Here is a 12804-nt window from a genome sequence, read left to right on the forward strand (position 1 = left end):
TTTATTCATGAGAGACATAAAGAGAGAGAGAGGCAGAGACATAGGCAGAGGGGGAAGCAGGCTCCATGCAGGGAGCCCGATGTGGGACTTGATCCCGAAACCCAGGGATCAGACCCTGAGCTGAAGGCAAACACTCAACTGCTGAGCCACTCAGGCCTCCCAGACAACTCCCCCACACACCCCAGTCTCAGCTTCTCACCCTCTGGGTCTGCCTCTGCCCCTCCCCCTTAGCTTTAGGACTCAGACTTAACCCTTATTCCCTCTTCACTTGCACAGCACTTTCCCGACTCTTCCCCTTGCTCCCGTACAGGGGTCCCAGTCTCTCCTGACCCAGACAGGACGCAGTACCCCCCCCTCCCCACTCTAGCCAGCGTGCTGCTTGCACCCACTTCCTCCAGGCTGATCCTCAACACTTCCCACACCTCCTTCTCTAGTCCTGACCTCTCCGTTTCCTTACACCCTGCTTTCTAACAGGTTTCCTGCCATCTTCCTGCCATCAACACACAGAGACACCCTCCCCCCTCACAGCCCTGGCTTTATACTGAACTCCTCATTCCTGTCCCTTTAATCATGCTTTTTCCATACTATGTCCACTCGGCCACCAGGGCTTACAGGTTCTTCGTCCTCCACCTGCTGCAGTGAGGGTTCCTATCACCATTTACCTGGGCAGCTGAAATCACCTAGTCAAAGCTTTCCATGACACTGGCTTCTCTGCCTTCAAGCAACCCACCTTCACCTTTGTGAGCACCAGTCACTTCCTGGATCTGCTCTGCATATTCTGCTCTGGGGGAGTCCAAATCCACAGTGGTTTAGGCTGACAATTTGTCTTTTTCTCTCCAGACTGCCTTCTTCTATCATCATAGCTTCCCATTTGAAATATTCCACCTGTAGAGCAGCGCGCTCAGTTACCTGAGTACAGCTGCATCAGCCTTGCGCCATGCCTTTTTCACCATCTCCTTAACCCGATGTGCCCCCTTCTTCTCCCAAAACCTTACCTACGGTGCAAGCCCTCACCTAAATGCCACCTTCTCTGCAAGGTCCTCCTTGTTCTTAAAGTGACAACTGGCCACTCCAGCACCATATTCACACAGTACTTTGTACCTGCCTTCTCAAAACCCATATGCATCTGTCTCCCTGCTTCTATCCCTTCTGCTCAAGGACCAGGTTTTAATTGTTTGTTCTCTGAGCTTGCACCACAGGTCTCCAGGCCTCTCACACTGAATCCAATCTCAGTCCCAGAGAGGACTGTGCTGACTTTTTCTTTCCCAGCCCTGGCCTATAACCTCAACTTTCCCCAGCAATGCTAATGAACAACAAGTTCACAGGTTCACCAAGGGACTTCAAAACTCATTGCAGTGCCCTGTTCTAAGTCACTAGCAAAAAGTTCGTTTTACTAATAAAAGAGGAACAACATAGTCTTAATTCTGGTCATGAAATTCAAATCCCAAAGGAGGCTGACCATTTCTATAGGCAGCGACACAGCCTCTTCCCGGCCAGGGGAAGGAGGGTTACTCCTGGATGTATCACACACTCACACAGAACAGCAATCTCGGCGTAGGAATGTTGTTTGGAAGCTACTTTACACAGATGAAGAGAAAAAGGCTGCTTCTTCCCTGAGAAGTGTACTTTGTAGCTGCCTAGTGGCGTACTGAAACTGAAACCACCCTGGACATAAGAGCAAAGAAAAGAAGTATTTCCACTGGCACAAAGACAGCAAGTCCGAAGCTTTCTCATTTCCTTTGCATCCAGATGAAGAGGTTAAACAGCAGATGTAAGAGACTTCCCCCGATAATCAAAATGTAATCATACTATTTAACAGTAATTTAAAAGGCCATTTATTATAATCTATGTTACATGTCAGAAACAGAACAGCTGTCTGCTCAGTTGGTTTCCCTTATTCTGTTATTTTTCTTCCCTACTCACTCTTGTCTGCCAAATGGCTGTCCATCAGATCCTCTCTTGGTTGTCACTGTCCCTATCAGTATCTCTCCACTGGAGGTCCTCGATGATGGCTTGCCTACTGCCCGACTCTCCTACTAGAAGCTCCATGAAGCAGGGACCTGGGTTGGTACACTGCTGTATGCCCAGCCCCAAGCAAAGTGCCCAGTAAAGAAAAGGCTCTTGATCAAGTCTCAATGAATGAGTGCTTTGCTTTCCAGAATGATTTATTCTGGAATCTGCAAAAATCAATCTTCTCAAAGTCTCTTGCTTCTTTCAGCGACTACTCACATTCCCAACCGTGCCTTAAGCCAAGAAACTGTTTATAAGAAGTTTTGCATAGGTTTTAGGGATGATGTTCTCCCAATGTTTGGAAAGGACTAATAGCTGACTTTACTTGATGCATTTCCTTTCAACTTTAAAGCTTAAACACTTAGGTTCCAAGGAGAAAAGGACCTGGCTGTTGGCTGAGCCCTGGAGCAAAGCTCAAATCTCCCCGCTACACCTTTCTTCCACACTGGGGAGGGAAGTGGGTCATCCGGAGAAGGTTAAGAGGAAAGACGAGGTAGGCCCAAGCAAGGCAAGTCTGATGACCAGTTTTCCTCCAATGTCATCAGCTTTTCTGAAAATTGAAATACAGAAAGGTTTTCCTTGTCCTACTTTTTTAAGGCATGGAGGAAGCAAACAGAAAATGAAATAAGATTGAATATTACTAATTTGTTAATATATTTTGTTAATTAAAACAAAGGAAAACTTACTTGGATAGTGAAAGGATACAGCGGCTGCGGCAGCATCCATGTGAGGCATGTCGCCAGCAGGATGGAGGACATTCACTTCAAACTGCTTTGGCGTGCTCCCTGCACCTACATGAGGTACAAACAAGTATCCCCTGAGTCCTCGGGAATAAGGGCAAGAGAAGGGAGTGCAGTGCAGTGTAGGGCTAACTCATGGTGAAGCACTTCAGTTCTGGCCAAACCAACTGGGCCAGCTCTTTGTCTATAGGACTCTTAAGAAGTCTGCATTGGAGCCGCCTGACAATGGTATTCACACTTCTTTCAAGAATTAGGTTCACTACAAAATCTAATTAGTTACCCAACAGGAAATCAATCGAGTGAAATAATTCACCTGGTTTGCTGATAATCATTTGGATTCTATTTGAAATCAATGATTTAACAAGCTTAAAGTTAGTCATAAGGATTTTGAAAAGTTTACTAAGCCTTATCATTTATTTATTTTTTTTTTAATTTTTTTTTTAAGGTATTTATTTATTTATTTGTGATAGTCACAGAGAGAGAGAGAGGCAGAGACACAGGCAGAGGGAGAAGCAGGCCCCATGCACCGGGAGCCCGACGTGGGATTCGATCCCGGGTCTCCAGGATCGCGCCCTGGGCCAAAGGCAGGCGCCAAACCGCTGCGCCATCCAGGGATCCCAAGCCTTATCATTTAAATGTTCAAACCATTATACTCTCACACTCAGCAATGAAACTCATGAAATGAAATGACAGGTTATATACAAATATAAAGACTTGCAAGCTGGAAAGGACTGCAGAGATGATCCCCTCTAAAACTCTATTTGATACTGAAGCAGTAGGCTCTGAGGCAGTGCCACAGCCAGGACACCCATTTCTAGGCTCTCAAGCCTGGATTATTTTATCTCTATTCTTTAATTTAAAAATGAGTTTTGTAAATCTTAGGTAGTCAATGGAATTAGTATACAAATAAAAATAACAGTATGCTCATGTTCCATAAAAGGGGAAATTTTTTTTTAAATCACTTATTTTAAGTCTGAGGCAATCTCAAACTTGGTAAACTGAGTTAAGGATTCAGTTATAGACTTAGTTCCAACTTTGAAATTGTGAGCTATCCTGAAATGCTTAATAAATGGAACTCAGAACACACCCTTGGAAATCTTTGTGATATAAAAATGAGGCAATCTATCTGTATTTGTGGTTTTATCACAAAATAAAAATGTCCTAATCTGTAACTACTTTGCTTATGACAATGAACGTTTTCACCAAAACTAAGCTTTCTACATTTTGAACTTATAAAAACCAGTACTCATATTTGAACTTACATTCAAAAGATGATTCAAGTTCCTCATTGTCCTTAAAAGGTGGCTTGTCTGGATTTGAAAATTCAGTTTTGTCCTGAAGCTTCAATTGTTTCTGATAAAGACTGGATCGGAAGAATAAAATTCAAGAATGTCAAGTTGCGGGAACGTAAAACCCAAGAGCACAGGGTGATAAAAACCTTTTGGGATGCAAGAAAATGCTTTTGAAAAATAGTTTTTCTTGAGCTCGCAGAATACAGGAGCTACACTGCAGTGGGTACCCCTCTAAGCCATGCACTTAGTTATTCCTCATAACCACGACATGCTGTGAGATAAGTACTACCATCATTACCACATTGTTCCCAGGAGCAGTTTCTTTTCTCCAGAACCAGAAAACATTTTTGAAAAGAACAGATTCTGCACACCCTCAGCACATGCCAGCTGAAGATGTCATACTATAAGCCCCATGTGCACTAAGGGGCCCTAACCTAGCACACGAGTCTTTCTTCTTGGCTCTATTACAACAAAGAGTGATATAAAAAACCATTACATACTTTAGGATCATAATAGGCACATGTGGCAGTTTACAACTCTGTACAGTATAACAGAATCAACATGGGGAAGCTGAGGCTAGAGCCTGGAACTAAGGGGTCAGAGTCTCCTGCCATGAGGATCAGGCATAAATAGGAATCCCACATGTGACTCGAATCCTAGAGTGGGAAACCCACTGGTTAGCTCCTAAACATACCCACTCCCTCTCTGCTTTAGCAATCATATCCTAGGATCCACTACCAATTTTGAATTTATTTCAATGATAAACAAATTGGGACCTTTGAGGATCAGCAATAAGTCAAGGATGTCCACTCTTGCCACTTTCATTCACTGGAAGTCCTAGCCACAGCAATCAGGTAAGAAAAACAAGGCATCCATATTGGAATGGAAGTAAACTGTCACTATCTGCGGATGACATGATCCTATACAAAAAAGTCCTCAAGACTCCACCAAAAAACAATTGGAACAAATGGATTTAGTGAAGTTGCAGGATAGAAAATTCAGACCCAGAAATTGGCTACATTTCTACATAGCGAAGCAGCAGAAAAAGAAATTAAGAAAACAATTCCATTTACAAATGCATCAAAAACAATACCTAGAAATACATTTAACTAAGGAGCTAAAAGACCTGTACTCTGAAAACTATAAAACACTGATGAAAAAAATTGAAGATGACACAGATGGAAAGATATTCCATGTTCATGGATTGGAAGAAGTAATACTATTAAAATGTCCCTGCTACCCAAAGCAATTGACAGATTCAATGCAATCCTGATCAAAATACCAACAGCATTTTTCAGAGAACTAGAACAAATGTATATGGAACCACAAAAGACCCCTGAGCAGCCAAAGCAATCTTGAGGAAGAACAAAGCTGGAGGGATCACAATTCCAGATTTCAAGATATACTACAAAGCTGTAGCTATCAACACAGTATGGTACTGGCACAGAAATAGACACATAGGTCAATGGAATAGAACAGAGAGCCCAGAAGTAAACCCATGATTATATGGTTAATTGATCTATGACAGAGGAGGCAAGAATATAAAATGGGGAAAAGACAGTCTCTTTAACAAATGGTCTTGGGAAAACTGGACAGCTACAAGCAAACTAGACCACTTTCAACCATACACAAAAATAAACTCAAAAGGGGTTAAAAAACCTACATGTGAGACCTGAACCCAAGAAATCCTAAAGGAGAGCACAGGTGGTAATGTCTCTGACATTGGCCCTAGCAACATTTTCCTAGATATGTCTCCTGTGGCAAGAGAAATAAAATAAAATTAAACTATCAGGACTACAGGAAAAAAAAGAAGAAAATAAGCTTTTGCACAGCAAAAAGAAACCATCATAAAATGAAAAGGCAACCTACTGAATGGGAGAAGATATTTCTAAATGATATATCCCATAAAAGGTTAGTATCTAAAATATGTAAAGAACTTCTACAACTCAATACTAATAATACAAATAATCTGATTAAAATGGCCAGAGAACCTGAATAGACATTCTTCCAAAGAAGACCTACAGATGGCCAATAGACACATGAAAAGAAGATCAACATCACTCATCAGAGCAATGTAAATTAAAGCCACAATGAGATACCACCTGACACTTGTTACTTCTTGTCTTTTGGTTATAGCCATTCTGACAAGTATTGGTGAGGATGTGGAGAAGGAACCTTTGTGCAGTGTTGGTGGGAATGCAAACTGGTGCAGCCACTGTGGAGGACAGTATGGAGGTTCCTCAAAAAATTAAAAATAGAACTACTCTATGATCCAGTAATTTCACTACTGGGTATTTATGCCAAGAAAACGCAAACATCAATTTGAAATGATACATGCACCCTTATGTTTACAGCAGCATTATTTAAAATAGCCAAGATATAGAAGCAACGCAAGTGTCTATTAATAGACGAATAAAGAAAATGTGATATATACACACATAAAGGGATACTACTCAGCCATAAAAAAGGATGAGATTGTTGCCATATGCAACAACATGGATGGACCTAGAGTGTGTCAAGCTAAGTGGAATAAATCAAACCAAGAAAGACAAATACCATGTAATTTCACTTACATGTGGAATCTAAAAAACAAATGAATAAACAGAGGCGCCTGGATGGCTCAGTCAGTTAAGTGTCTCTGACTCTTATTTCAGCTCAAGTCATGATCTCACAGTTGTGAGACTGAGCCCTGCTGTTGGGCTCCACACTTACCGCAGAATCTGAGATTTTCTCTCTCTCCCTCTGCCCCCCACCCCCAACTCATGCATGTGCAGTCTCTAAAATAAATAGAATCTTAAGAAAAAAAGCAACAAATGAATAAACAAAAAGCAGAATTAGACCTATAGATAGAAAGAACAAAGTGATGGTTGCCAGAGAGAAGGGGGGGATGAGCAAAATGGGTGAAGGGGCGGGGGAGTACAGATTTCCACTTTTGAAATGAATAAACCATGAGAATAAAAGGTATAGCATAGGGAATACGGTCAATGGCAGTATAACAGCATTGTATAGTGACAGATGGGAGCTACAACTGTGGTGAGCACAGTATAATGTATAGAGTCAAATCACCACGTTGTACACCTGAAACTAATCTAATGTTGTGTATCAATTATATTCAAGTACAAAAAAAATTATATTCAAGTACAAAAAAGACTGAAACCTTATCTGTTTATATTTAAGTACCAAAACATTTTTAAATGAGTTTTTAACAATATGTGAAATTGTTTCAAGTTTCAACTGAGTTTGTTTTTGCAGATTTTTTACCATTGTTTTATCTTCATAAACCAAGTCTATTCTCAGAAATATGAAGATGTTTACTGATACTATAGTGTATATTCTACACACCAAGTTTAGCAAACAAGTAGAAAATTACTTATTTGCTAAAAAGTATGTTTCCTCCCAGCCACCCCAGGTAATTTAGAGGATTTTCAAAGATCATACATCTTACAATCTGATTACAAATTCTATGCTGCCACATGGCTTTTAGTATCACCAGAAAACCCAAATCCAGGCTGAGACCCCGTGCAGTTCAGCAGAGGCCGAGCTGAAGGTGATTACCTGGCCTGCTCTGGAGAGCTGGGCAGCGGATGGAGGGAAAGGCTGTGCCTGGACTCCGTGGGTGAAGGCTGGGGTGTTCCGTCGGGACCAGGACTGGGGCCAGCAGCATGGGATTGGGCTAGACCTAAGGGGCAGAAGGCTTGACTATTAAAAATGGCAAGGAGAAGACAGCAACATGGTTTCTGAACAGTTCTATTACTTTGACAATGAATTCTATTATCCTTGTCAACAGTTGAATACAATGCATAAATGATCTACAAAACTAACCATTCCCATACCTAAAAGAAACTACAATAGTAACAATAAAACATATGTCACTAACCAGCAGTAAAAGGAAAGCCACTATCACTCTGGACATGTCTGCGTGCCAAGGAAATGGTTAGAATGGGACACTACCCCCCCACCTTCCACAGCACCCTGCAAGGTGGGGGCAATGCCACTGTAAAGCAGGAAAGGCAGGTTCAGAGGGAGGACACAGCGCTGAAACTCAGGCCTTCCTAGGCTCAGCCCCTGCTCCTTCCTGCCGTCCCGGGCTGCACACTTACTCGGTTAAGGGGCCCCCAAGGACCAGACACCTCCAAATCCAGAGCATCCCACAACCTTCTTCGCAACAGCTCACCTTCCAGATACATTTCATCATCGAGGCTCCTTTTTGCTTTGGGAAGGGGAGTAGAGGAGAGGCGTCTGGAGGAAATGCTCCGGCGTGGCCGGGAGGCCATGTTGCCTGTCTGAGCTTCTGAGGCACTGCTCTTGTCCTCATCAGGTGTGCCCACCGCACACTGCTCGGAGACAACCTTGTCCTCTGCAGAAGGAGGTCTTTGGGGGGCACCTGAAGTGATGTTTTTGAGCGTTCCTACCAAGTGCAGGGATGGCGGGCTCTTGGATGTTAAAGGGCTTTTAGCAGGGTGTTGACTAACTCTTCGATGGTAATTTTGGAAAGCTTTCTCCAAACGTTCGGCCTCTTGTTCTAGCTCTTTCACCCTCATCTTGGTATTGACTACAAACTCAAGGTCAGAATCAGGGGAACTACTCTCCGTGCTTGCATTTGGAAGACTTGTGATCCTTGGTATAATTGCCATCAGCCTTTCCTGTTTGAGGGGATTTTTCAAGAAATCCCCGTTTAGATCACCATTCCAAGGCACCACCGTCTTGCCACTTAGTAGTCTGCTGACAGAACGATCGATGAGAGACTGCTTTGGGTTGCGGTACACTTCATTCTCTAGGGCTGTGGGTTACAATAGGATCATGTGAGAAATGAAGAGAAAAGGTGGAGAACAGAGTTAAAGTCGATGGAGAACATTATTTCTCAAAAATGAAAGGAAGTATTCAGGACAAACTTGCACATTAGTTTCTGAAGCGGCAGTAATGATAGTGATTATTAACATTTATCAAGAAGTTATATATACCAGCTATGGCTTCATATGTCTTCTTTTATAACACAATTTTATTTCACAATCCATTATGCATAATAGTGAAATCTAAAAAGCTCTGAGAACTGAAAATATATTCCTAATTTATTTGGTGCAAAGCCCAAACAATGATTTGGTTGAAGAGCTTGACCTGAACCAATATAAACCCATTTACAATCTTTATTTATTCCACCTAGCACGAATACTAATGCATTTGATTACAAAATAATGAATGTGTTTCACCGCAGGATGGTGCCCCAGAATCTCCAGGGCTGTGGCAAAACTCACAGGCCATGGCGGCATCTGCCCTGAGTTCTAGATAAGGGAATGAGGATGCGCCATCACAATAACGCTGTGGACTAAGAATACTCACTGTACCCATTGTACAGAGCGGGTACTGAGGCTCGACCGAGGCAAGCTCGCACAGTGAGCAAGGTGTAGAGCTGCTGGCATTTCCTGATGCAAAGCCAGTACCTGTGCCCACTGCCTCTCCTACAATGCCTCCCTGATGCAGCTGGAGAGCAGAGGCTTGCGATGTGCAGTGCACATGTTCCAAAGGTTCTACCTTATTCAACTATTCTTCATGGTATGAGGTGCAGAACAGCGGAACACATAAAACCACTGAAGAGTCAAGTCAACTGGTCTTAGCGTCAGGGTAACAAAACAGGAAGGCCTAGCTTCAGGATGAATTTGGGGACTCCTGCGTTACTACCAAACCTCTCTTATTTGGGACATGAAGCTCTCCCAAGCCATGGGGCATCTGTGAAAGCAAATCACTTAAAAAAAAACAAAACACAGATGATCATAGGGGAAGAGAGGAAAAAATAAAACAAAATGAAATCAGGAGGGAGACAAATCATAAGAGACTTTTAGTCACAGGAAACAAACTGAAGGTTGCTGGAGGTGAGGGAGGTGGGGGGATGGGGCAATTGGGTGATGGGCATTAAGGAAGGCACGTGATGGCATGAACACTGGGTGTTATAAGCAACAGATGAATCACTGACCTCTACTTCTGAAACCAATAACACATTATATGTTCGTTAACTGAATTTTTAAAAAAAATTTTTAAAAAGAAAAAGATAGCGAGTCACTTTAGCTGCTGACCTGGTTGGTGGTCCTGAAATAGAAATTTTCCTTCTAAGGTGACACATATTTCTATAGCTCTTCTCCTACTATGAGAATTACTAAAAATTCATGGAGTCATGATCATTACATCTTCACAAACATCAGAAGCTTTACACACTTACATACACACAGGTTTAAAATGTCTCTGACCTGTCTGGGTTTGTTTCAGTTGCAATCTTAAATCGGCAACCTGTATGGTTAACCTGTTTACGGACTCATCATAATCACGTATCTGGGCCTTCAGCTGTGCAGAATGTTCAATCTGAAAAGATTTAGAGAAGGAAAAGAAATCAGTATAAAATAAATCACAGCTTACTTCAAAATGAACAATTCTCTCATTGGGCTTTTCTCTTTCTGTTTCACCAATTCTGAGCAGCTGTACACCTGCCACTTTGGAGGGGGTCCCTATAAAACAACAACAAAACACACAAGTTTAAAAGCTCCTTCTTTGCTCATCTGAAACAGCAGCTACTCCAGGACATGAGGCAGATATCAGAAAGAGAATGTCACCCTGTGACTTAACAATCCTGAGAATCAAAAGATACTTTTAACAATGGGGACCATCAAGACTTGGAAAGCTGTGTGTTAGAAGAGTTTACCTTCCTCTTAATTTTATTATGAATATGTCACATGATCACTTGAGAATTTTCTCAGATGAGAAAGAATATTGGGGGGAGTGATTAGCATAAGGGGGGAAATTTATGATGTTAAAATAGATCTCATTTATACTGGTGTGACATACACCAAATTTACACCCCCCCAAAGTACACTGCCCTAACACTTGGACGAGCCAAGAGCAATACTCACTTCACTTTGCAGTTGTTTTTGCAAAGCCAGCTTGTGGTTTTCAAACTCTTTATGCTCAAGTGCAATAGCATTTTCTGCTTTCTTTAGTTCTTTCTGAAAAACCACCAGCTCAGGAGATGGCTGAGCAATGTCTGTGAAGGTAAAAAGGCCTGGTCATTATCAACCTGAAGTTTTCTCTAACAAAAGCAGCTAAAGAAGCTTTAAATTGTTCTTCCCTTCCTTTGAATGCACATAATTAAAATTAGTTTTATTAAATGGACTAAGAGCAATTCTCTCGAATTTCAGAACATAGAATTTAATGCACATAATTGCAAACTTGACTACTCTTCAGAGTTCTACTCCCAATAAAAGAATTCTTTCAAACCTTCAAATTAATGTGAACACCCGAATCTCTCTTCTAGTATGCACAGAAGGCACAGAAGGAACACTCTCAAAGCGTGCCAATGACTGCCCCTAGGTCCAATCAAACCTGTGCATCTGTCAGTGGCACTCAAGAGTCCAGGAGCAAAGCAGATGGTGTCCCCAATTCGGGTCATTGGAAGACCCTTTAATAAAGAGAGACTTACACAGAGTAGCCACAAAGGATGGTGTAGTTCCCTGGGCTAGTACTGGGGCCAGGCTGTTATCAGTCCTTGGGCCTGGAGGGTCAGAAAGGGAGGCATTCCCAGAAGCAGAGAGAGTGAGCAGGTCTGGGGCACTGGGACGTCACTTTGCTGAGGCACAGGGCCAGAGCAGGGCTACTTCGCAAGGGGGAGATGGATGATTACTTCGCAATCACCTCCACCTCACTCTTCCCTTTCTCCAAGCGCCTGAGCGTGTCCTCACTGGCCAAACCTGACCTGCCCAGAGGGGTCAGAGGACAAGGGCAGCAAGGTACCATCCAGAGGTGCAGATTTATACAGTTGCAAAATTTGTCTTCTTACTGGCACAATTAATTACGCAGTAACAGGCAAAAGCAAAGAACATTCAATCCAAGAAGCTTAATTTTATAAAATCTTCCCAACTGAAGCCTCCCTTAGAGGACAAAGCAATTGCAGAAAACTAAGCTATTGGGATCCCTGGGTGGCGCAGCGGTTTGGCGCCTGCCTTTGGCCCAGAGCACGATCCCGGAGACCCAGGATCGAATCCTGCGTCGGGCTCCTGGTGCATGGAGCCTGCCTCTCTCTCTGTGTGTGACTATCATAAAAATAAAAAATAAATTAAAAAAAAAAAAAGAAAACTAAGTTATTATCAGTTACAAAGCCATGAGTCTGAAAACGATGACCTACGGTTTAGGAGACGCAGGTTTTCATTTCTGGAGTCTTCCACCTGTTGTTTGAGTAATCTATTTTGTGCCTGAAGCTCCAGTTTTCCTTCTTTCAGAAGCGAGTAATCACTCATCTCCTTCACCTTTTCATTCAGCAGGTGGTTTTGGTTTGTTATTGCCAAACACTGGGCTCTGACAGACTCCAACTCAAGCTGGAATCAAAACAGAGAAACTTGTATTTGACAGTAACTTGACGGCACTGCTTAAGTGAAAGCCAGCTAGCTGCCCTGAGCTGGGCATCATGCTTGAATTAAGGCCCCCTGACAGAAATCTGGTTCTCTCCAGCAAGACTCGAACTCCAGCAGTACAAGTCATCTTTTGCCCTAGAGTGGGGACAGGGTGAAGTTCCTCCACCTGCTACCGTGTACAACCCTGTCCTGCAAAGCCAGTGCTTCTAATCATCACCCCGTTTCTGGACGCAACTAAGTGTTCAACGAAGTAACCACAGGTTGCAGATATATATATAATATATAATATATATATATAAAATATATATTTTTTAAAATAAAAAGGTGAGAGATCGCTAACGTGCTGCAGGGTGCTTTCCTTTTCTTACTACA

At 42.4% G+C, this 12804-nt stretch overlaps 1 protein-coding gene across 8 annotated transcripts in view; it reads right to left on the bottom strand.

The window, feature by feature from the left end:
• OFD1 (OFD1 centriole and centriolar satellite protein) overlaps positions 1–12804 on the bottom strand; it is a 54148-nt gene that overhangs the window by 5178 nt on the left and 36166 nt on the right. For 6 of the 8 annotated variants that reach the window (XM_077887459.1, XM_077887461.1, XM_077887455.1 and 3 more), the window contains 7 exons: positions 12207–12396; positions 10939–11069; positions 10282–10393; positions 8217–8822; positions 7598–7721; positions 4013–4113; positions 2697–2801 (listed from right to left, as the gene is read on the bottom strand). In XM_077887459.1, coding sequence (XP_077743585.1) covers positions 2697–2801; positions 4013–4113; positions 7598–7721; positions 8217–8822; positions 10282–10393; positions 10939–11069; positions 12207–12396 — 1369 coding nt within the window. The remainder of the gene's footprint in view (positions 1–2696; positions 2802–4012; positions 4114–7597; positions 7722–8216; positions 8823–10281; positions 10394–10938; positions 11070–12206; positions 12397–12804) is intronic. The other 2 variants (XM_077887462.1, XM_077887458.1) reach the window with 1 other exon arrangement.

The sequence above is a fragment of the Canis aureus genome, chromosome X, assembly GCF_053574225.1.
Source record: "Canis aureus isolate CA01 chromosome X, VMU_Caureus_v.1.0, whole genome shotgun sequence".
Classification (NCBI taxonomy): domain Eukaryota; kingdom Metazoa; phylum Chordata; class Mammalia; order Carnivora; family Canidae; genus Canis; species Canis aureus.